The 24,414-nt window shown below is 45.5% G+C and overlaps 1 protein-coding gene across 2 annotated transcripts in view; it reads right to left on the bottom strand.

The window, feature by feature from the left end:
• Nucleotides 1-24,414, bottom strand: part of LOC146339432 (sodium- and chloride-dependent betaine transporter-like) — a 74,731-nt gene that overhangs the window by 29,740 nt on the left and 20,577 nt on the right. For both annotated transcript variants that reach the window (XM_084809358.1, XM_084809359.1), the window contains exons 2-9: nt 23,313-23,527; nt 17,365-17,499; nt 14,755-14,895; nt 11,947-12,034; nt 9,013-9,145; nt 7,257-7,391; nt 2,246-2,349; nt 390-514 (exon numbers count right to left, since the gene is read on the bottom strand). In XM_084809358.1, coding sequence (XP_084665484.1) covers nt 390-514; nt 2,246-2,349; nt 7,257-7,391; nt 9,013-9,145; nt 11,947-12,034; nt 14,755-14,895; nt 17,365-17,499; nt 23,313-23,523 — 1,072 coding nt within the window. In that variant the 5' untranslated portion in view covers nt 23,524-23,527. The remainder of the gene's footprint in view (nt 1-389; nt 515-2,245; nt 2,350-7,256; nt 7,392-9,012; nt 9,146-11,946; nt 12,035-14,754; nt 14,896-17,364; nt 17,500-23,312; nt 23,528-24,414) is intronic.

The raw sequence follows: 24,414 nt of genomic DNA, 5'->3' as shown, positions 1-24,414 counted from the left end.
GTTGATGGGAATTGGAGTCCAACAACATCAGGGGGCCAAAGGGGCTCCGCCCCTGCCTAATCTTACATGCAAATAGGATTGACACAAATCTACATCTACCATGAACTGTCTTTCCATATGCAGTGATATTCACTGTCTTTTAGATACGCAGACGTAGTTCCCACCAAATAAAAGACTGAGAACATGAACCATTTCAGAGGCAATGGAAGATTCTTCCATGTGCAATACTGACTACTTTCATGGGTCTCCTTACAGCAGCCTTCCCCAACCTGATGCCCTCCAGATGTGTCAGACTACAACTCCCATCCCATTCCTTCCCATTCCTAAGATATCAGCCCACACTTCCTATTTTAACCACCTCCTTTCTGCAACCACCACCAGATGCTTACCTGATTCAGCCACGTCTGAGATAGGTACGCCTTGTTCTTGTGCCATGAAGCCCAATACAGAGAAAATAGCAAAGCCAGCCACAAAACTGGTGGCACTATTCAGGAAGCAGAGCATAAAGCAATCCCTGTTGGGGCAATTCCAGAGAGAGCGAGTGAGATAGAGAAAGCATTGCTCACAACCAAAGATTGTTCTTGTTCTTTGCATGTGTGTTGGTGGTGTCCAATTTCTTGAACAGAGACAGTGTTGGATAGAACACAAGAAGCCAACCTGAGGCACGGATGCAACAAGAGAGGTACAGAAAGCAAAGACGATTTCTGGGCTTCCAGGACAAGTGAAAAACTGCTCATGATCCTGGGGGTAGCACAGAGTCAGCTGGGTACTCTTGTCTGCCTCCTCTATGCTGCACTGTGGTCCACTTCCCAGCTCAGTAGACTGGCAGCACAGCCACACTGCATGTGTTTGCTTGCATGCGTTAGTGGGGCACTATCTCACACTTGGGACTTGTGTCCCGGTGCCACAATTGCAGGGGGGCAAAAATGAACTGAAATGAATTTCTTGAATTAATTCCTGGAATCTCCAGTTCAAAGTCTGGGAATAGACCTCTGCTTGAGACACAAATAGATACCACTGGTCTAGATAGACCAATGACCTGACTCAGCTTAAGGCTGACACCATTTGTGCTGGCCCCTTTAGCTATTGTTTTTAGAATGCTGTGACTTGGCTAAAATTGGAGGGAGGGGTTTGTGGATTTAATTAGGGGCCTAACTACCTTGTACCCAATAATTTGGCATGTACTGGGCCTGCATGCCAAAAAGGTCGGCATGTAGAACAAGGCGTACCTATCTCAGATGAGGCTGAATCAGGTAAGCATCTGCTCACTTGGTAGAGCAGGTGCTTTGCAGGAAGAAGGCCCCAGGTTCAATCCTTGACACCTCCAGATAGATCTGAGAAAGAGCTCCACCCAAGAGCCTGGAGAATTGCTGCCAGCTATCGTAGACAATGCTGAGCTAGACATCAATGGCCTGACTCCACATAAGGCAGCTTTACATATACAGAAAGGGCTATTTCAGCGGAGGCACCCCATGTGTGGAATGGCGTGCTCTTCTCAGAGAGGCTTGCCTGGTGCCTACATCATGGTCTTTTCAGCTCCAGGTAAAGACCTTTCTATTCACCCAGCCATTTTAGGAGCTGTTTTCAGTGCTCTTGGATCTTTGTGCTATTTTATCCATGCTGCTGGTTTTACGTTTTGTTGCGTGCCCTAGTTTTATCTTGTTTTTATCTGACTTGTTTTATTATTGTTTTACTGCTGCTTTGTATTTTATGTTTTTACTTTGTACAATTTTAAAAGTGTCAGCTAGATAGATACATAGAATATAGACACACACACACACACACACACACAGAGAGAAACGGAGATCAGAACAAACCGATGCCCAGAAAGTAAACTTTACATTATATGTTGTTAGTAGAGTGCCTTTGCAAAATTAATGGATGCCATTACTATATGGTACATAGGTCTCACTATGCAGGAGCCAGTTGTTGGTTTCAACATGATGGGTGGGAGCAGGGATAAAGGGATTTGGACAATTCAAAAGGAATCATCACGATGGCCACAGAAAAATCAGTGCTCAACACTTTGGTGGAACGTGGACAGAAAAATCTACAGAATATTTCAGTTAGAGACTGTAAGTTTCTTACATATGAGTTTTGGAACTGCTTGCCACAGAATCATGTTCTCATGGGACAGGCATGGGAATGCATCCACAGCAGTGGGATATATTGAGGCAATAATTTGCAGAGATTTTTCTACCAAATACCAAGAGGGAAGAATTTAAGAGATGCCAGATACTCCTACCTGTAGCAATTGTTGTTGTACTTGTTGTAGCTGCCTAGGGCCGTCAGGCATCCCTGGCAGATGGCATAAGAAAAGAAGATCTGAGTGCCTGCATCCATCCATACCTGGAACAAGAAAGGCACAATCATTTCTAGAGTCAGGAAGTAAGCAGTCATAGAATCATAGAATCGTAGGGTTGGAAGGGGCCTACAAGGCCATCAAGTCCAACCCCCTGATCAATGCAGGAATGCAAGTCAAAGCATCCCTGTCCTTGCCAGTCATAGCCTGGGAAGACAGGAGTGGATCATTTGACACATATTCATCCTGTTAAATTCATCCTCTACCAGTTGGACTAGCAGACATCAGTATAAACATGACCACAGTGCTTGTCTGGCATGTGGGTACGAAGTCTCCTGAATTAAGACAACAAATAGCCATGAGATCTTCCATTTGGAAGCCCCCTGAGAAAGGCTAGTCATAACAAGCAACAGAGAAAGCAAACAACTGTGCATTCTCATTAACCCCTAATTATGCTCATACATTGTCTGGGTTGAGGATATTTTAAAGGCCGCCTCCCACCACCACCTCTGAGTGCCTGTGCACTCAGATCAACATTAGAGTTGATCTAGATATGCTCCTCCATGTCTGTTTGTTATCACAGGTACTGCAGGTCAGCACAAGAGACATGGCTTTCTTGGTCATGGGGCCTAAACTTTGAATTACCCTTCCTCAGGAGGCCAATTGGCTCCCTCTCTGCTCACCTTTCAGCAAGCACTTGGCTCAAGGCTGCTAGATTATGTGTTTATCAGTGTGGGTTTTTATGTTTTTGGAGGTTTCTGGTTTTAGCTTGCTTTAGATTTATGATTTTTTTTATTTTTATATTGAACATAAGAAGAGCTGTGTTGGATCAGACCAAGGGTCCATCTAATCCAGCATTCTGGTCACACACTGGCCAACCAGCTGCCCAAGGAAAACCGACAAGAAGGACATGAGTGCAACAGCACCCTCCTGCCTATGTTCCCCAGCAAGTGGCATAAATAGGCATGCTGCCTCTGATACTGGAGATAGCATAGAGACATCAGGACTAGTAGCCATTGATAGCCTTCTCCTCCAGGAATTTATCCAATCCCCTTTTAAACCCTTCCAAACTGGTGGCCGTCATTACATCTTGTAGTAGTGAATTCTGTAGTTTAACTATGCACTGTGTGAAGAAGGACTTCTATTTATTGCTAGCCATCTCAGGAGTTAATGTGACCAAAAAGAGCAATAGAAGTCTCTTCAGCAACAAGGGATAGAAACATGATTAGCTCCAGTGATGCAGCAAAGCCTATGTTTGCAAGGTCAAAGTGTCAGAACTTTTTGATTAGCAGCAACAATGACATCATCTACCACCCCAGTCTCCCTGACCAGACTTCCCTGTTCCCTCTAAACTTAGCTGTAATCCTCACAGTAGCTGGCAGATGTCGGGGGGATTGATTTTCCCAGCAACAATATATAGTTGTGAGCTATCCCTGTTGCAATGCAAAGTATTTGGGGGTGACCTGGTCTTGAATGGGCAATTTAGTCCATTAGCTTTACAAAAACCCTGCTCCTGGTAAAAATGAAAACTGCTAGAACTGGTTTGTTGATATAGATCAACACAGCTGCCTGCATTTTTGGACTCTCTTTCCAGGGCATAGACATGGGTACTGTCATGATAAGTGTTTGCATTTCAAAATTTCCACTATACCACTGATTAGCTCCCTCTTTTTTCCTCCTCCTTCTTTCAATTTTTCAATTAGCAATGGCACACAAATCTACAGCAAGGAATGGATTTACACCCACTAGCTTCATAGTTGTAGAACTACGCAATACACACAGAAATAGTTCTGACATTTCAGATATTTCCTGACTGTACATAGTCGACTATGCAATTTTTCACAGGGCTTCTTTTGCTAGGAACTCCAGCCTCTCGAGGGAAATTCTGGCATTATCCATCAGAAACTCAAGTCAGATCCCAGTAAATTAGAAGAGACATTATCTTTCTCTTTCTTAATCATTTTCACTTAGGGCTCAGAGAAACCATCTGTCATGTGTTGAATATTTAATAGGAGCAGCCACATTTGCTGTGCCTTAAGTGGCAATGACCGAACATGGCCATATTTTAAAATTGTTCTGGCAAACAGCAGCACTCATGCTACAGTGAGACTCCTGCTGCCCTTTTAAAAGGGCTGTTGCCTTCATAGTGGCATGCTAGGAACTGCCTTCCGGGAATCGGGTGGCTGAGAGTGACCTAGATCACCTTGTCCAGCACCCAGCAACCTTCATCTCTCTGATGAATCAGGAGAAGCATCATATCCAGAAATACACCTGTATATGTTGATTCCAGGTCAGAGATTCCCAGCCCTGTCTGAGTTCTTTTTTCTCTAGTGCTCCCATACAGACCTGTCCAGGCACTCTGCACTCTGTGACTTCGGGTGCTTCTAGATTAGGCTTTTATGTGCAATCACCCTGCCTCATTCACAGAATTTGACCAGGGTCCAGATGTCATCGTTGTTTTCTTCTCGTAACCTCCCATGTTTTCCCACTGCTTTTTCTGTCTTTTTTTCTTACAGCAGAAAATCTGCTCAGGAAGAAAAGACCGAATAGCTTCACAATGTCTTTTGATTATTAGCACTGAGACCTCTTTGTCTGGAAGCACCTTTTCTCTCGGGTCATTCGGTGGGTGAACATAATGGTTCTAGAACACCCTTCCAGTGGAGATTCATCAGGCTCCTTCTTTACTGTCATTTAGTCCAGAAGAAACTGAAAATGTTTATTATTATTATTATTTTATTTCCACAGGTTTTTAACGTATAGTTAGGCTGCTGTTTCAAACTGATTTTTAGAATGATGCCTGCTTTTAGATTGCACTGCTTTTAAATTTATTTACTTATTTATTTATCTGCCATAATTGTGATTTTGTTTAATTGAATTTTATTGCATTTTACTTTTCTTGTTGTGTAAGCCCCTCTGAGCATTCTATGAGCAGAATACAAGTAAATAACTGCAATAAAAATAACAAAGCATGGGGAGGATAATGTACTATTCTTCTTCCTGGCTCTCTTGCTTCCCTTCTTTGCCTGTTCACTTATAGCAGGGGTGGACAACTGCAGGAGGTCCAGGGGCCATTTTCATCCCCCAAATCCCCCCTCCCACAGGCTGCACTTCATGGAGTCCTTCACAGTCTATAGGGTGCCCCAATTTTTTTAATCTGTTGTTTTAGTAGAGCTATGGAGTACTACAAGGTTTGAATTTAGCTCGTTTGCAAGCTAAATGTAACCCTTTTAGCACCACATAGCAGCTACAGTGGGCGAAAAGGGTTACATTTACAAACAAGCTAAATCTGACTGTTTTAGCACCGCATAGTGGCTACAGAGGACTAAAAGGGTCAGATTTATCTTGCATACAAGCTAACTTTGTTCTGGTACTCCATAGCACTAAAACAACCATTCAACCCCACACACACAATATTTATTTGTTTGTTTGTTTGTTTGTTTGCTTGCTTGTTTGTTTTGCTGCCCCCAAAGTCAGCAGCATGGTGAGGATGGAGGGGGCTGCAGCAGGGGGGCAGGGGAAGCCACATGTGAGGTGACCTATGTGCTGCGTGTCGGCTACATCACAGCCTGAGATTGCGGAAACAGGTCAGGCCCCTTTGAGAGATCAAGCCTCAATCAGTATGGGGGGTGGGGCCAACCAGCCTAAAGTTTGCTACATTTCTATTTAAGTCTCTTGTCTTGCTCTGGTCCTTGTTGGAGCAACATAGAGATAACCCTGTCTAGCTTCCAGCCCCACTTGGAGCTTTCCATGGTGCTGATCTCTTTCCGTCTTGCTTTGGACCGCTGCTCAAGATTGAATCACTGCATCACAGAACTTCATCAGAATCCACAACCTGAGATGGTATAGGAAGAAGGAGCTAGGAGCCTCCCCTTTTCTGTTTCTCCTGCCTAAAGCTTGACACTGTCTGCTCTCCATCTAGGCCCCACAGGTGAAGATAAGTGAAATTCAGCATAGGCTCTCTGGGGCCAAGGGAAGTAGCTATCAGAGGTGGTCAGAGTGCATCCTTCTTCCTCTGATTTCACAGTAACTGTCCAGGACTGCTTCTGTCTGCCTGTTTGGGTGCTCCCACCTCCCAACTGGTGGTGTAGGGGGTCAGTTTTGAAGTGCAGGCATTCATTCATCATGACAGTCCCCGTAGCCATGCCCCCAAGGAGAGTCCAAAAATTCATGCAGCTGTGTTGATCCATACCAAGAAACCACTTCTAGCTATTTTCATCTCCACCAGGAGCAGGTCTTTTATAAAGCAAATGGGTCTTAATCACCCATTCAAGACCAAGTCACCCTGAAATACTTTGCATTACAACAGGGCACAACATATTGCTGGGGAAATTAATTACTCCCCAGCTACTGTGAGAACTACAGCTAAGCTCAGAGGGAACAGGGAATTCTGAGGGGAGGTGGCAAACGAAATCAGCATCCTGCTCATCAAAAAGTGCCAATGCTGTTGTGTCCCTACAAGTCCTGGCTCCACTACAACACTGCTTCCAGCTGAGGCTTCTCCTCTGCCAGGGAGCCCTTCCTCCACCCCTCCTCTCCACTTGCCTTTCTGTTCTTCTTTCCCTCCACTATGCAGTTGTCTTATCACTTGTCTCTCTGTCCAGCCTCCTTGTCCTCCAGACTCTTCCATTATTCCTGGCTTGGCTTCTCCTTCCACCTTCCACCCCCCCACACACACACATACACTATGCCCCCTGCTCTCCCTTCTCAACTCTCAGCCCCACCCTGCTTAATAAGCTGCAGCTGCAGCATTTCTGGCTAGCCAGCCGGACTGATGAGCAGTCCCAGGCATTTCCACCAGCTACTGCCCCCATTTGGAGCGTGAGGAGCCAATGAGTCCCAATGTGTTCCGCACCATCATGTTCAAGGGGTTATATTACCCACTTTAATCCCTCAGTTAGGCAGTTAGGAGAAAGGCCTGGTCTTGTGAAATCGATCCACCAAGCCACACACTCACCTGGGGATCTGCCAGTCTAGAAACATCCGGTTTCAAGTAGAACGTGATCCCTTCTATAGCACCAGGCAGAGTGACCCCTCGAACCAGCAGAATAATTAACATCAGGTAAGGGAATGTGGCAGTGAAGTAGACCACCTGAGAGCAAGAAGAACATGGATGCGCCCACAAAGGCCATGAAAAATAGCGGAGAAGCCCCTTTGGCGATCAGAAAAATAGCAAATCCCCTTTGGCGATCAGAACCACCCTTCAACGCAATCACAGGAGGACATTATATTATACTGATGGAATGGGGATGGTATACATTGTCACTCTACCTAAAACATGATAACATAAGAAGAGCCTTGCTGAATTCTGTTCCTACAGTGGCCAACCAGCTGCCTATAGGAAGCCTACAAGTAGGGCATGAGCACAGCAGCACCCTCCTGTCATACGTCTATACTTTGTCTATAATCATATGTCTATACTTTGGCTGTGTACAGACAATCCATTTTTAGGGATCTGGAGCCCATTCTGCCAAACTGTCATTGCCCCTAGTGTACATATTCATCGCTTTGTGCCCCACCAGTTTTGCAGATTTTTGTAGCAACTTAGTCTGTCCCTTCAAAAAGTCTAAACTAGCCCACAATTGGTAACATGAAGAGCAGCACTGCTGCAATGGATGGGTATGCTGGTGTACCTGTCAGTGACATCTATTGGATGGAGTCCATCATGGGAAACATACTCCTGCTGACACAATCTCCAAGCGCTTCTGGAACGGTTTTGATTGGTTTCCCCCTGTCCTAGCAAGATCTCTGTTCTAGTAAGGAGCATTCCAGTGCTGGGCTGGGCCTGGGCCTAGGGATGTTGGAGGAATCTGTCCCGGGGGGTGAAGTTCAGCAAGCTTTCATAAATTTATCACCCCAAACTTTGTCTTGCTTACCCATGAGCTGGCATATGGAGAGGGGGGGGGGGAGTCTTAAACTGACATTTATGCAAATTGCAGTTGCAATTTGCACAGATTTTGGCTGTAATTTGCACAAATTGCACCTGTAATGTGCTCAAACTATGGCTGCAATTTCTGCAAATTGCAATTTGTGCAAATTCAGCGAATTATAGCCACAATTTGCATAAATGTCAATTTAAGCAGGGGTGACCAAGAAGAGTTCCCAAATTTTGGGAAAAAGCCTGTGGCTTGGCTTGCAAATGTAAGCCGAGCCAGGGGCTCCAGGCAAATCCAGTGAGCCTAAACAGGGCCAGATTTCCCCATGACAGCCAGCCCTAGTCAGGCCTAAGGCAAAAGGCCAGGACAAAAAAACCAGCATATTTGAGCTTTGAGGTCTTATTGCCAGCAACTAAGTCTTAAGAGAGGCATTTCAACTTTTAGAAGGGGGGGGGGACTGTGCAAAAGCCAGGAAACCACCAAATGATCAGAAAGGGGGTGGGGCCAGGGGAAGGGGGTGAGGCCAGATTTGGGCACCAGATTAGGTTCACAGACCCGATGTTTAACACCCTTGACCTATGTGAGGAGGTCTTCATTACAAAGGTGGCCTGGGGTGTCTATTTGACCTTTCTCTTTCTCTCTCTTTCTCCCCTTGTGGATCTACTTCAATCCTAGTCAGAGTGGGCTCAGTCTGTGTTCAGGGTTTAGCTGCTCCTGCCAAATCTCAGTTTGACCCTCGTGTCCTCTCCCCTCATCTTTCTGCTCCTCCTTTGACCCAGGGAAGCTGACAGGACAGATCTCTACACTAAGAATTGGCAAGCACAGGACTGCTCCTACTTTGCCGGTGGACTTGACTCCTTTCCAGATGCAGAAGTAGCAGATGATCCAGGCAAGCAGGAGGCAGAGTGCCAGCTCCCACCGCACGGTGCCCAGATTATGCAGCCCATCCGTTAGTCCCAAGGCTCGCCTCCTGCCAGGACAGATTGAAAGATGAGAAGGTTGATGTCTCAGGACGACTTTCCCCTGCCAGCCCATATCAGCCCCTTCCTAATTATTTTCAGCTAGTCATTTTTCACTTAGATCCCCTCATTCCTATCATGCCAATGCTAAGTTACGTTCCTTCAGTCTCTCCTTTTGTCCTCTGTGCTCTGTTTTAATTTCTCTACTTCGCTCAGGCAGGGATCATTCCCCGCTTAGCCCCAAATCACCCTCCCACCCCATCACAATGTGGGCTTTGTCCCCCTTTGGACACAACGTATCATTCTTTGGGGAGGGCAACATTAATTCAGAACTGATCAGAACCCCTTTGGTTGTGCTCATGCGAGAATGGCAGTTAAGTCGAAAGAACAAATTGCTCTAAAGTTGTGGTAAAGAAAATAACATTATCAATAAAGTTATTTCTAGGATGATTTTTCAGATGCCTCAGCTAGGGATGGCCGAACTCACCTGCTGTCACCTCACGTGCCACTTGCCAGACCCCCGCCAGCCACCTGACTCTGCTTGGCATGCAGTGGAAGCTGCCAGATGGTCCATGGGCAGCTGGCAGGCAGCGCATGGTGTCTTGCTTACCTGCAAGCCGCCTTTTCGTGGAAAACCGCAGGTAGGTTTTTTACGTAAATGGCCATTTTGCGTAAACTGGCGGCCGTACATGCACACCTGCAATGTTGCATAAATGGTGCTATTTATGGCTGTCATTTTGTGCAAAATGGCCATTTATGTAAAGAGCTTATTTGTGTTTTTCCACAAAATGTCGGCTTGTGGGTAAGCAGGGATTCCCGAGCTTGCCCAACTCCGCGCATGCCAAATCAGGCAAACACAGGGTTAGTCCATAGACTGACATCTGGGGGGGCCAAGCAGGAGGATGTCCGCTGGACTCCACCCCTTTCCCGGACTTCCATGACATCCCTAGTCTCAGCAGTGGCATGAAAAGTCTGTGTGGGCAGGGGCAGCAGTGTGTCTAATTTCAACATGGGCAGGATGGATCGCAAAGTTAAGTATACACACCAACAACACTAGTCACCTAGTGCAGTGAAGCCCAGCAAGCCTAAACCCCTCCTGCACACAGCAATACGTTGCCATTCTGTCATTTCCTTTGGTTCAAAAAGGTATATGTTTATTTTTTTAAAGCATTCTCTGTTACGATGTGGAGCACAGATTCATCTTCACTTTGTTTTCCAAAAATGTGGTAAGTAGCAGTAATGCTATCCTGTTGCAACAGGGGTACGTCCCCCTCTACAGTGGTACATGGACTGGATATTGCACTGATGCCCTTGGGTTTGAGCGACAATTTGTATAAGGCTAAAATATGGGCCTTATGCATGCACACTTTCTGTGCATTAGCAGCACAACACCTGGCAAAGCTTGCCAAAGAACTGCATAGAGATCCTGTGTGGTGTAGTGGTTATAGAATCTGACTAGGAGTAGGGAGAGCTGGGTTCAAATCCCCACTCAGTCATGAAGCTCATTGGGTGACCTCAGACCAGCCACCACCTCTCAGCCTAACCTATCTCACAGGGTTGTTATGAAGATAAAAAGTGGGGGAGCCATGTATGCTGCCTTGAGTTCCTTGAAGGAAAGGTGAGATATAAATGTACTAAATCAATACATATCTAACCTGTGGATGTTTGATGCTTCTGCTATGTCCAAATATAGAGTCGTGAAGTGGGCTGAAGGATAAGAGGCTTAATTGTGAAGCGGGCTGAAGGTAGGAAATTTAGGGGTTGCAAATTTTGGACAACCTCCTCAGCTCCAGCTTCTTGCAGTTGTGAAAATGAGCAGGGAGGCAGCCTACGCTACCAAGTCTTCAGTACCCAGCAACAACCTGTGGAGGGTGGTGGCTTCAGTGTCAGTGGGAATCCATTCTGGGTTTTAGTCAGAACCAGTCAGAATTCTAAAGAAGCTATCCAAGGTGCTACCCCAGAGTGGATTCACCACCCCACTGACATCAGAGCCATCAGCCTCCACTGGCAACAACTTAGAGGCATTCTTCCTGCCCTCCATGGGAGGAAGCTGCCTAGATACTATGGGGAGCAAAGAAGGCTTCAGGTGGGGTGGGGGTGGAGTAGAGGAGGCAATAAAGTGGGGAGGGTGGATATGAATCCTTTTCATCTTGGCCAGTCAAAAGCTGAGGTGAGTTGGATGATCATATGCCATGTTAACCATTCAGTTTTTTCAAAGCACCTGCCCACTCTGACAACCATCCTGTGGATAAGCCCTTGTGTTCCCCATATGCTAGGGATGTCTGTCACTTCCAAATTTGGCCCTTTGGGGTCCTGACAGATCCCTGCTGCCCACATGGCTCAGCTTGCATTTGCAAGCCAAGCCAAGCCACGGGCTTTTCCCAAAATCCAGGAACTGCTTTATAATTTGTGCAAATTGCAGCCATAATTTGCATCATTTGCACAAACTGCAGCAGCAAATTGTGCAAATGATGGACATAATTTGTGCAAATTCCAGCTGCAATTTGCACAAATGTTTATAAGAAAAAAGGAAGAAAAACCTGGAAAATCCGCGAACTGGCTGAACTCGATGCAGATCAAGGCAAACCAGTTCATGGGTAAAGTGAGCTGAAGTCCAGGGGGCCAAGCTGATGAAATCTCAGCAAACTTCACCCCCGGGACAGATTCCTCTGACATTCCTACCATAGGCCTATGTTTGCAACTTCTGGTCCTTTGAACTTCTTTTTCTTGGAGCTTTATGGAAGCCAAATTCAGAAGTCCCCTCTCTATGAATTCTAGGGAAGAAAAGAATCTGAAAAATCAGAATACGTACTCCCAGAACTCGATGACTGGGGAGGTGGCATTTGCTGGTGACGTCCCATTCTCCCAGCTGGAGCTGTTGAGAACATCCATGCAATCTTCTGCAAAAAGAGGAATCATAGAGTCAGGAGGGATCTTGGAGGCGATCTAGTTCAACTCCCTGCTCAGTGCAGGTATGTCTGATGGCCATCCAGGCTCTGGTGAAATACCTCCGGAAAGGGAGGCTCACCACCTCCTGCAGCGGCCTGCTCCTGTTCCAAGGAGAATGAACCTGTGAGTGTCCAAGGCCCTCTTAAAACATCTATCCTTCCTTTGACTGGATTCCTCCCTGTCCAGAGTTCCAAAAGGTTGTGGCAGTTCCTTATTTATATGAAATCCGGATGGCTGTGGAATGCAGGTTATGATTAAGTAATGCTGACCGTAGCAACTGGAGAGATACCAATCTGAATTCTCCCTCCCCACATTCACCCTCTATCACTGCTTTGCAGTCATCCAAATCTGGCATTGTGTCAACTGCTCTCTCAGGAGTTTGTGTATCTGTAACATTCCAAGAAATATGAGCAAGCCACAAAAGCATGTAAGAGTGGTCATTACAGAGGCTGATAACATATTAAGAAAGAGCAGCATAGAGGCCAAAGTGGAGAACTAGGACCGGGAAGGACTGAAAAGCATAGAATGTTAAGCAGGAGAGAAGATACATAACTTGGAGGAAAGAAAGCGTCTGGAATCCTGCACCCAACACCCTTGTTGGTGGATCATTTGGCAAGGTAGGGCTGAGCTGTATTTGTAGTGGTGCTACCAGGGCAGGACTATGGATCAGATGTCTGGGGACTCACTCAGCAAAATGAGTGAGCAGGAAGGCCCCTAGGCACAGCAGGACTAGCTTAACACATTTTGAAGTAAGTGAAATAATACACATTATTATCTAAATAATATACATTATCATCTACTCTACATTCAGTATCTAAGGCCCTCCTCTGGGTACTTCTGAGGGAGGCTCAGAAGGTGGCAACAAGACAGAGGGCCTTCTTGTTGGTGGCCCCCCAAATGTGGAATGATCTCCCTGACAAGGCCCGCTTGGCACCAACACTGTTATCTTTTTGGCACCAGGTTAAGACCTTGCTCTTTACTCAGGCATGAGGCAGCATATGATGACTTTTTAATCAGGACCTGGGTTTGTCTTATGGTTGATTGTCTAAATTGTTTTTACTTGTTGTCTGTGTATGTGTGCTGTCTATTTATATGTTTTCATGTAACTGGTTTTACACTTTGTATAGATATTTTTCATGGTTGTTAAGCTTTGTAAACCGCCCAGAGAGCTTCAGCTATGGATCCATATAAAAATGTAATGAATAATAATAAAGAGGTAGGTGTGTGTTTGTGTGTGTAAGACCATTTAGTCCAAAGCCTAAAATTACCTAACTGCACCTACTGCGTTCTTGTGATGCATGAGGAGAAAGCTGTCTGCAGAATAGGAACAGGAAGCAGAGCCTCCGGGTATCCAGAAACATTAAGTGTCTGGTAAAAAGAAAAGAAACAGAGATAACAACACAGATACCCTCATTCCAGCCTGTGGAGAGAAAGGCAAAAATGAGTATGTTTAACAGAGAACAACAGAAGACAAAGAGGCATTCAGAGGTCAGGCAGAATCTCTGTAGGCCAGCCAGTGAAATAGGCCAGTGGATTCTGAACACAGTGAAATAGGCCAATGGCTGACTCAACAAAGGCACAGTTCACAGCCCCACTGTGTGGGACTCTGGTCTCTTCAGCTGCTTGAAAGTGAGAGGCAGGCAGAGAGGCTGTGCTGCATCTGATCGCCGCATGGAAAGTGGCAGCGAGCAGTGCAGCATGCTTACCACCTCACTCTGGAGTTCAGGGGGTCGCGAACAGCTCTCTGAATGGTTGCCCACACACCCAGAGATCAGTCAGGCCCAGAAAGGCCTTTAAGAATAAAAACTAAACTGTATTATTAGGAACAGAAGAGTCTCCAATGTGTCTATCTGGGTGGGAAAGCAGTGAGAGGGATGTGCAGTGTGCATTACCTGTCATTGTCCCCCTCCCCCACCAAAAACCCCACCCTCTAGGGGTTGCACTTATGGGATTAAAACGGCCACAGTCTTGTAGGGAACCCCTCTACACAAAGAGTTTTCTTCCCAAGTGGAAGGACAGCAGTGCGGTTCCATCATTAGAAAGCTCACACGCCACACTTGTAACATGATGTTAACTGGGCTGCGAGAAAGAGGACAGCCTCCTCAAGGACACAGATGCGTATGTCACAACTGCTAACTCTGCTGCTGTCCAAAGTCAGCCCTATCATTAGGCAAAGTGAGGCAGGTGCCTCAGCCAGCAGATTTAGGGTGCCTTTAAATCAGGGGTGGGCAACTGCTGGGGGCTGGGGGGCACACTGTTCCCCTGGAACCCAGCACTCCACCCCCGCTGCGGAAGCTTCTGCTGCACTGCCAAAAGCAGCAACTTTGCAGGAAACAAGGGGCACGGGCAGGAGAATTGTTCTTGACAAGGAGTACAATTCTCCTTGTCAACAAGGCGGCAGGGCAGCAAATTTGGTGGGGGAACACGATGGGGGCCACAGAAACAGAACTGGCGGCCGCAAGCAGCCCACATGTTGCCCATCCCTGCTTTAGATTGTCAGTGTGTGTCTGTGTCTGTATGCATGCAAGGAGGTGAGATTCTGATTTTCCATCCTGGCTGCCAAAATATCTTGAGCCTGGAATGATATAGGGAAGTAAAGAGAACCACAGGTCCACTTTTACAGAAAGCCATTCATGAACCACAAGGCTGCATTTTGCCAAATTTGTCGTACCTGAGTTCCAGGGATTATTGCAGTGGGCCCAGGGTAGAACAGCTGCAAAGGAGTTAAATAGGTAAAACAGGGCCCATGCTAAAATCACAATATAGTAGATATTCAGATAGGATTCAATGACTTGCGAAGCATATCCGATTCCTACATGGAAGAGAGGGAGAACAGCAAGGGTAAAGTACAGTCACAAAAGGGCCACAAGTTCCTGTGAAGCGGTGGCTGGAAAACACTGAGATCTTGTTCAGCCTTCCCCAACCTGGGGATTGGCTGAAATGTGGGGAAAGATGTGTTGGACTCCAATGCCCATCATTCTCCAATTTTAAGAAATGCATATGTTAGGGGAAAGCGCATACACAAATGAGAAAATAATATACAAAAATGCATTATATTAGGGTAATCCTTGCAAAAATGTGTATATTCGGGAAAATTGTGTACAAAAATGTATATATTATGAGAAATGCACATAGGCTTTTGTGCTACCATAAAAAAAAAAGCAAACTGATGGGAAAATCAGACGGGATTAAGTTAAGACTGGAAAAATGTGAAACTGAGCGAAACCCAAATTGACAAATTCGCCCATCCCTAGTTAAGGGGGGTGATTTACAAAATTCCTCTCTCACCTTAACCCTATATCTGTCCTCTGTGGTGGACTACAGCCTTCGTGGCTGTGTTTTGTAAAGGAAGGGGAAGACCAATGGGTAAAAGCACATGCAACTGACCATCTCACTGAGGATAAGGCTACGAGTGACTACTGGTCACATTGGCTATATATTAGCTCCAGTGTTAGAGGCAATATGTTTCTGAGTATCAATTGCTGGGGAATATGGGCAGGAGGGTGCTGTTGCACTCATGTCCTACTTGTGCGTTTCCCATGGGCATCTGGTTGGCTACTGTGGGAATAAAATGCTGGACTAGATAGGCCTGTGGTCTGATCCAGCAGGAATCTTAGGTTCTTATGTAGTTTGGCTATGAGCCACTCCCCTTGCCAGACTGACACTTTTCCTGACCTCATTTGGCCAGGACAGCTGTATCCAAAAAGAAAAAAAAAAATGGATGGATATTGCAAGAACTACAGTAGGGTTGCATGTATAAGCAAACCACCCTAATCAATTGCTGCTGCTCAGCCATAGTTAAAAATAAGGTTGCCTTCACAAATTGATCCAAGTCCATGCTTCACTTTGCTCCCACTGTTGTCACAATCCTGAACTGGTTCCAGTACTGGTACCAGTTCAGTAAGAGCTGACATGGTTCTTTTCCTGGTTCCAGCCTCAGCTTCTATTTCTCCTTGTCATCGGAGTCGGCTGAGGCGGTGAAGGTGCTGGACCGGTGCCTGGAGGCTATAATGGGCTGGATGAGGGCCAATAAACTGAAGCTGAATCCTGACAGGATGGAAGCTCTGTGGACTGGTGCTTCCCAAGTCTGGGAATTGGGTAAGCAACCTGTCCTGGACAGGGTTGCACTTCCCCTGAAGGAGCAGGTGCGTAGCTTGGGAGTACTCCTAGATCCATCCCTGTCACTGGAGTCCCAGGTGGACTCCATAGCCCGAAGTACTTGGGGCCAGCTTCGGATAATCCTCCAGCTACAGCCTTTCCTGGACAGGGATAAACTAGCCACAGTACTACACCCGATTAGACTATTGCAATGCACTTTATGTGGGGCTGCCCTTGAAGATGACTCAGAAGTTGCACCTAGTGCAAAATGCAGCAGCTAGACTGCTGACCGGAACACCTCATAAAAACTATATAACACCAGTTTTAAAGGAATTGCACTGGCTGCCAGTATGCTTCCGGTCAGAATTCAAGGTTTTGAACATTTAAAGCCCTAAGTGGCTTGGGACCTCAGTATTTGAGGGAGCACCTCTCTCTCTATATGTAGGGATGTACAAAAGTCACTTACCTTTTCGAAGAGGCGATTCACGGTGGGGGGGGCACTCCACACCTCCCCCCGAAATCCTTCTCCGGCCGGCTCCACTCCGTGGAGATTCCACAGAGTCGCCTGCCGGGGCCGCCCACAGCCAGAACTGGCCACTGGGCAACTTCCTTCCAGAAGAAAAAAAATGGCGTACGCAAATGGTGGCAGCTATGGCGGCCGCCATTTGCGTTCCCTATTTTTCGCTGATTTATCTTATGTAAATATTTACATAAGATAAAACGGCAGAAAAAAGGGGAACGCAAACAGCGTAGTGGGCGCTATTTGCATTCCTTTCTTTTTCGCCATTCTAGCCTACTTAAATATTTACGTAGGGCGGGATACAAATGTTTTAATAAATAAAATAAATATCTGCCATCTCTGCTCTGCTCATCAGCCTACACTGCACTCCAGCTTTACACATGCCTTGGCCTACCTCCAGGGTTTATTTAAAACTTGACTTGCTTCCGACCACTACTTTGGCCCCATCTTTTGGCTGCGTGCGGAGTGGTATCTGCCTCTGATCTCTGCACTTGGGGATGACTCACACTTTTGACTTAGACTGTAAAGTTGCAACAGGTACATCGTCGGCTTCTGGCTCTGAGCCATGCCCTGTAGCTGGGGAGCTCAGAGGGAATTAGATCAAAAAGTACACCGAGTGCTTGATGGAAAGTTACCAGGGCTTTCCATGTATGGCCAACTTGCCTTCAAAGATAGGGCAGATCTTTCTCCAGGCAGTGATCCCACCCTGACTGGTGTATTGCCCAAGGGCTGTCTCCAAGAGGAAGACGGGAATCCCACAGGCAAAGAGGAAGATGAGATATGGGATGAAGAAGGCACCTGTTGGGAAAGTAAGAGGAGGGATGGAACTAAAACAAACACATTTGTTAAATCCTCATGTTTTAAATATAAGTGGGGAAAACACTCTAATGCCAGGCTGGAATAACGATCATGCTAATTACTAACTGCACATCACACACAAATGCACATATTAGAGCCATTGCAGAAGGGGGACAATTGACAGCAGAGAAGCAGTGAGAAGGTGAGATCCTTTCCCTCTCCTCTGTTCCAAATTGCCCCCCTCCCCTTCAAGCCACTTTTCCCCCTCTGCAAGGTTCCAAGCACTGGTTTGCCCCCACAAACACACTTTTAGGACCCTGCAGGTTGGAGAAGCAGTTGTGGGGAGAAATTATTCAGCCACTCCCTCTCCTCCTCTCTCAATCGACCCTCCAGTTCCCTAAACAGCTTTTGTAAGAACAGCCCTGGAGTTACTTGAAGTGTGTAGTTAAGCTCCTAAGTACTTTACAAAACAAATACTGAGGACTTTTTGTGGTCTAACCATTTGAAAGACTCCAGTGCAATGTGTTAGATATGGGACTCCCCTTGAAGATGACTCAGAAGCTTCCATTAGTGCAGAATATGGTGGCCAGGCTTTCAACTGGAACATTAGGTTCATGCACATTACATGTTTTTTACAAGATCCTCATTGGCTGCCTGTCCACTTCCGAGCTCAGTTCAAAGTGCTGGAACATACTTCTAAAGCCCTCAATGGTTTGGGACCCAAGTTCATGGAAGAGCGTTTACCTGCCCATGTGTTAACATCTTCTATTGAGGCCTTTCTTTGGGTGCCCCCTGTTATGAGAGGTTTGTTATACAAGTACAAGTGAGAGAGCTTTCTCAGCTGCAGTGCCCCAGTTATGGGATACCTTCCCCCAAACAGGCCAACTTAGCACCTGCGTTACAATCTGATCCGCTCTGGGGGGAAACATTTTATTTTCTCAGGCATTTTCTTCTACTGTTCCTTTTAGCTTTGTTTATGGGCTGTAATGTATAATTGCTGATTATAGCTTTACTGTGGCCTAATTTTAAATTATACATCACCCTGAAACTCAATTAAGGTAAAAAGCAGTATATGAATGTTATAAATGAATATGGAAAATGCCACCTTGCTTATAACATATTGGCTAGGGTTTTATTAAGAGATGGGAACAACAGTTGTTTTTCATATCCATACCCTATTTTGTTGCCGATAAGCGAGTTTAAAATAAAATAAATTAATAACTGGGTGAATGAGAATCAAATGAGCAAAGTATGTAAGTAAGTGTAAAATTATGCACAATGGGTGGTGGGGCAGCAGCAAAAAAATGGGGGAGTCTCAAAATAAAACTGCCAGTATTGTGATGTCTTTCTGTTGTTATGAGCTCACATCCCAGTTCTCTGGGTGTCAAGAACTCCAAGGGTACAAGCAATTTATCCAGGTTTGGTTTGCTTGGACTCAGGTCACTGGAGACTTATGGCTTTTTGTGATAAATGGTTTATTTATTTACACATATATACAAGGTGCGCATATGTGGAGGCTTGCAGCATTAACACTCCAACACATTTCTTCTCACCTATTCAGTTTCTACGGAATCACTAGTACCACTGAACCCCTGCAGAGAGCAATTCAATTCTCTCAGTATCTTTTTCAATCCTGCTCCAAAAGCTGCCACTTGTCCTTTGGTTTCCTACTCAAACACAGCCCTTTGCATTAGCACATTATTTAGGGGAGAGGGGTGAAGAGGCAGCCCTCCTGATATCTGCTGCCCATAAAGAGCCAACGGCTAAACAATGAGGATCTGCCAGGCTAGATGTGTTCAACCAATTTAGGCCTCCTAGTAATCCTGACTTTTATTTATTTATTTTTACAAACAGAGTCACTGGGCTGTCAGGCAGGGATGGGGAACATGTGGCCCTCCAGATGTTGTTGGACTGCAACTCCCATCAGCCCCAGCCACCATGGTCAATGGTCTGGGATGATGGGAGTTATAGTCCAAAACATATGGAGGGCATCAAGATGGGGAAGGCTGGACTAGATGGGCATTTGAACTAGAAAATTCGTATATGGACCTTTGGTCTGATTCAGCCTGGCTCTTATCTTATCTTATCTTATCTTATCCTATCCTATCTCATCTTATCTTCTTATCTCATCAGTGTGACCTGTGGGCAAATTGCTTCCCAAGTCAATAAAGGCTTATTTAAAGCAAGATTATACAAGCCAAAGGTAGACCACCAGTAATGTTTCTTTAATGGCATGTCAGGTGTTTAAGGAACTCCATTCTGCTACCTGCCTGAGACTGCAAAAATTGAAGGGAGGCCACCACCACCCCTAAAATATGCGCAGCCTAATTTGTGCTGTTTTTTCTTCTCCCAGACATCACCTTCTGACATTTCAGAAATAACTTCTTCTGGCCCTAGTCAAACCAAAAATAAGTGGGGAGAGCTGGTTAGAAATCCACATGAATTTTTCAGGGAAGACCCATGGATTCTCCTACTCTACCCTACTCATGGATCATCCCTAAACTTTTCACATAGATTTTCAATTCCAGCATGCCCTTATCCACAAGTATTCCTCCAAGAGAATAATTAAAAAACAAAACACTTTTATTCCTATGAAGGAAAACTGTGGCCAAGATTGGACATAACTATTTTAGTTCAAGAAACCATGGTTTATTATACCATGGACAAGAATTGTGCCTCCTCTCCTTCCCTCCTCTGTTCTCTCTCACACCTTAATTCAGTACTTCCAGGGTTTCTTAAACAACAGTTTTATGTTATGGCCGAAAACTGTGGTTTAAGCTCTTTGCCTACAAACCATAATTGCGTACCACGGCTTGATTCTGGCTTGCAGGCCAGGATTGTAGTCAGAGCTTAAACCACAGTTTCCTGGTTCAGCCATGGAAGCATTGAATTAAAAAGCAAGAGAGAAGGGGGAAGGGAGTGCACCATAATAATGCTGGTTCTCAGTCCACTAAAGCACAGTTTATGGGATGAGATCATTATGTCTGAGCTGGGTCATTAAGTCAGTAGAAATCTGAAATCTCCAGGAAATTGGAGTACTCCAAGAATTTGGGGAAGTTTGGGAGCATCAAAGATTTTCTCCATAGAGCTTTCAGCCCTTACATTCCACAAGTTCTCTCTCATCACTTTATCAAATGGAGGACAATGCAGCCAATAAGCTGTCTCACTGGTGAGTCCAAAAGCTTATGAAATCCCACCGTATGCAAAAAGGAAAGGAAACATGTGCTTTCTCCTCCTCAGTGACCCAATACTTTCTGGATATACTTACAGCTGTTTGTAATAGTCACATCCTGTCTCCTAGGAGAACCTGATTTTGCCCTCTAGGGTTGTTCCTCTAGTGCCAGCAACAATAATTCTGACTAAGGTTCATTCCCATGACAGATAATTAACTACAAAGCCTCAACAAGGAGCAATTTCCCCCTGGACATAGTTAGCCAGTCATGTTAAAAAAATTAAGAGTCAGATCTTGCTATTTTCCTGGCAATGATTTAACTGTAGCTGACAGGGATGGCCAAACCAGGGTACCTGCTTTACCATACCAACTCAGTGAGGATAGAGGAATAAGACACTTTCTTCATGTATCAGCTGTAATAAGCTTTCTCTATGTGGGCCTTTCCAATGCATCAGTTTAGAGCACAACAAGTGTGTCATTGTTACTCATTGGTTACCAGGAATTTTAGTGTTGGGGTCATAGCTCAGTGGTAGACCACCTGCTTTGCATGCAGAAGGTCCCAGGTTTGATCCCCGGCTTCTCCAGGTAAGGTGAGGGAAGACTCCTGCCTGAAACCCTCGAGAGTCGCTGCCAGTCAGAATCATAGAATAGTAGGGTTGGAAAGGGCCTACAAGGCCATCAAGTCCAACCCCCTGCTCAATGCAGGAATCCAAGTCAGAGCATCCCCGACAGATGGCTGTCTAGCCTCGTCTTGAATGCCTCCAGTGTGGGAGAGCCCACCTCCTCCCAAGGTCATTGGGTCCATTGTCGTGTTGCTCTGACACTCAGGAAGTTTTTCCTGAGTTCAGCCAGAACTGGGCTTCTTGTAACTTGAGCCCATGATTCCATGTCCTGCATTCTGGGATGATCGAGAAGAGATCCTGACCTTCCTCTCTGTGACAACCTTTCAAGTACTTGAAGAGAGCTATCATATCTCCCCTCAGTCTTCTCTTCTCAAGGCTGAACATGCCCACTTCTTTCCATCTCTCCTCATAGGGCTTTGTTTCCAGGCCCCTGATAATCTTTGTTGCCCTCCTCTGAACCCTCTCCAGCTTGTCTGCATCCTTCTTAAAGTGTGGTGCCCAGAACTGGACACAGTACTCCAGATGAGACCTAACCAGTGCTGAGTAGAGGGGAACTAGTACTTCCCGGGATTTGGAAGCTATGCTTCTATTAATGCAGCCCAAAAGAGCATTTGCCTTTTTTGCATCCACGTCACATTGTTGGCTCGTATTCAGCTTGTGATCGACAACAATTCCAAGAAGATCCTTCTCGCTTGTAGTGTTGTTGAGCCACGCATCCCCCATCTTGTAACTGTGCATTTGGTTTCTTTTTCCTAGGTGCAGAACTTGGCATTTATCCCTATTAAATGTCATTCTATTTTCTGTTTTTCTGCCCAGTGCTCCAGTCTATCAAGATCACCTTGAATTTTGTTTCTGTCTTCCAAAGTATTAGCTATCCTACCCAATTTTGTGTCATCTGCAAATTTGATCAGTATTCCCTGCATCTCCTCCTCCAAGTCATTAATACAAATGTGGAAGAGCCCTGGGCCCAAGACTGAGCCCTGAGGTACCCCACTTGTTATCTCTCCCCAGTTTGAGAAGATCCCATTGGTAAGCACTCTTTGAGGCTGATTCTGTAGCCAACTGTGGATCTACCTGATCATTGTTAGTCAGTGTTGACAATACTGGGCTAGATGGACCCATGGTCTGACTCAGTATAAGGCCGCTTCCTATGTTCCTAATTTGTAAAGAGCTTCTGCTGAGGGGATATCAGCTTTCCCAGCATTTACAACACAATATTTTGTTATGGGGAAAATGCGGTTCCCCCACTCCAGGAGCTAGTGCAACATCTGAAATGGGAATGTGTGGAATGTAGCTGATCAAATGTTATGAGTACCTACTGGACAGCACCTGTGCCATCACCACTGACAGCTCCCCACTGCCACCTTGCCCATACCTATGCCTTTGAAAAGTTTTCTGTCATTCTTTGGAGAATGAGTGTTCACCTATCATACCATTCAAGAACACAGACATTCATTTTGCCCCCTAAAAATGTGGTGGAAACAAGCAAGGGTACGTAGACACTTACCAAGAGAGAAGATATGCAAAGACCCCTGTAAATATTCATATTTGTATTTATGGCCTTCAGCGGTTGAGGATCTTGTCCATTATCTGTTGCATTGCGCATTACACATTTCCCCTAGAACCAACAATTTTGGCACAGTTCCAGGACAGAGCGCCTCTGGGAGCCTGTGAAAATCTGTTATCTTCTTGCTGAGCGGGGCAAATATGCAGCTCATAAGATGCACTGGCATTGCAATAGATGAGAAATCAGTCTACTGCACAGAATGTGATTAGTACTAGGTGTGATCTTATCCAATGGTTTATAGGCTGGCCATGCCCATCTGACGATTTTATGATTAGGGTATTCATTTTACATTGTAAATTTTATAGCCAGCTTTATGTTTTAATCTGTATATTGCACATGGTTTGCTGTGTCACAAGCTTAAAAATTGTTTCTGGTTTGTTGCATAATGACCAATGGTGACAAGCAAATAAAGCACTGGGGAAAATATGTATATTGAATACTGGCCACTTACCACCTCCATTCTTGTAACAGAGATAAGGGAATCTCCACACGTTGCCCAGACCAATGATCTCCCCAGCCACAGATAGTACAAACTCCACTTTGTTCGTCCACTGGCCTCTGTCCTGGAGCTCATCATCCTTCCCCTTCCCTTTCTTTTCTTCTACTTCAGGCACAATCATGCTCCCGTTGGGTTCCGCATCCCAAGTTCCTTTGCTTTCCATGACTCTGGAGGGTGGGGAAAGACAGAGAGAGAAAAAGATCCAGAGACATGAGAAGTTCTCCTAGGATTTGCATCGAACTACTTTTTTGTCCAGGCATGTTCAAGGTGAGCATGCTGCACCCAGGAATGCTGGATGGGAAAAAGCAAGAACCTATTATTCAAACACACAAGTGCGCACACAAACCAGTGGGCTTGCTGGCTGCCATCTATAATACACAAATATTTAATTCAGCCCAAATATCAAATTCTATATAACTGAATTCAAAGCAACACAGGGTTGGATCCAGATTTAAGCTGGATCAACTGTGCTGGGAGAAGCGGACTTCTCCACCCCCTCCTCTCCACAGCAGCCCCTCCAGCCCCCTGAAAATGCTAGAGAGAGTCAGGAGACGGTGCCAAATGGGGAGAGCTCTGTGTGTGTGGGGTTTTTTTTTTCCCAAAATCAGGCAGAGGAACCTTCTGCAAGCAGAGCCCTTGTGGAAGGCCCCTTGCTCTGGCGGAAGGCAGATGCTGAATCCATCCCAGCATTTATAATTAGAATTTGAAATGAGAAATTCAAGAACTTTGGCCCATGGCATTTTTGAACAGTCATTCAAATTCCGAATTTTAAAAGATTTGGAAAGGGGAGCATCAAAATGCCCAAAATAACAATACATAAAACTAAATACAGTCAGACAAGATTTTAAATTTCAGCCAAAACTTCCCCCCTGCCCCAATACACATGCTCACCCAAGACATTTTGTTGCCTGAGGCGGAGCAACAAATGACTCCACCTCCCCCCCCCCTCAACTCAAGGTGCCAGGTATGCTAGGCCAGGCAAGTTATTTTGGTGCCTGAGGCCGAAAATCCCATAAAGCACCTCTCCTCACCCCTGTCAATATAAATACAGCCA

Source organism: Heloderma suspectum, chromosome 7 (genome assembly GCF_057233095.1).
Source record: "Heloderma suspectum isolate Gila_16-S chromosome 7, 16-S_ref, whole genome shotgun sequence".
Taxonomy (NCBI): Eukaryota; Metazoa; Chordata; class Lepidosauria; order Squamata; family Helodermatidae; genus Heloderma; species Heloderma suspectum.
Note: the sequence above shows the minus strand (reverse complement) of the source record. Positions and strands in the feature narration are given on the sequence as shown.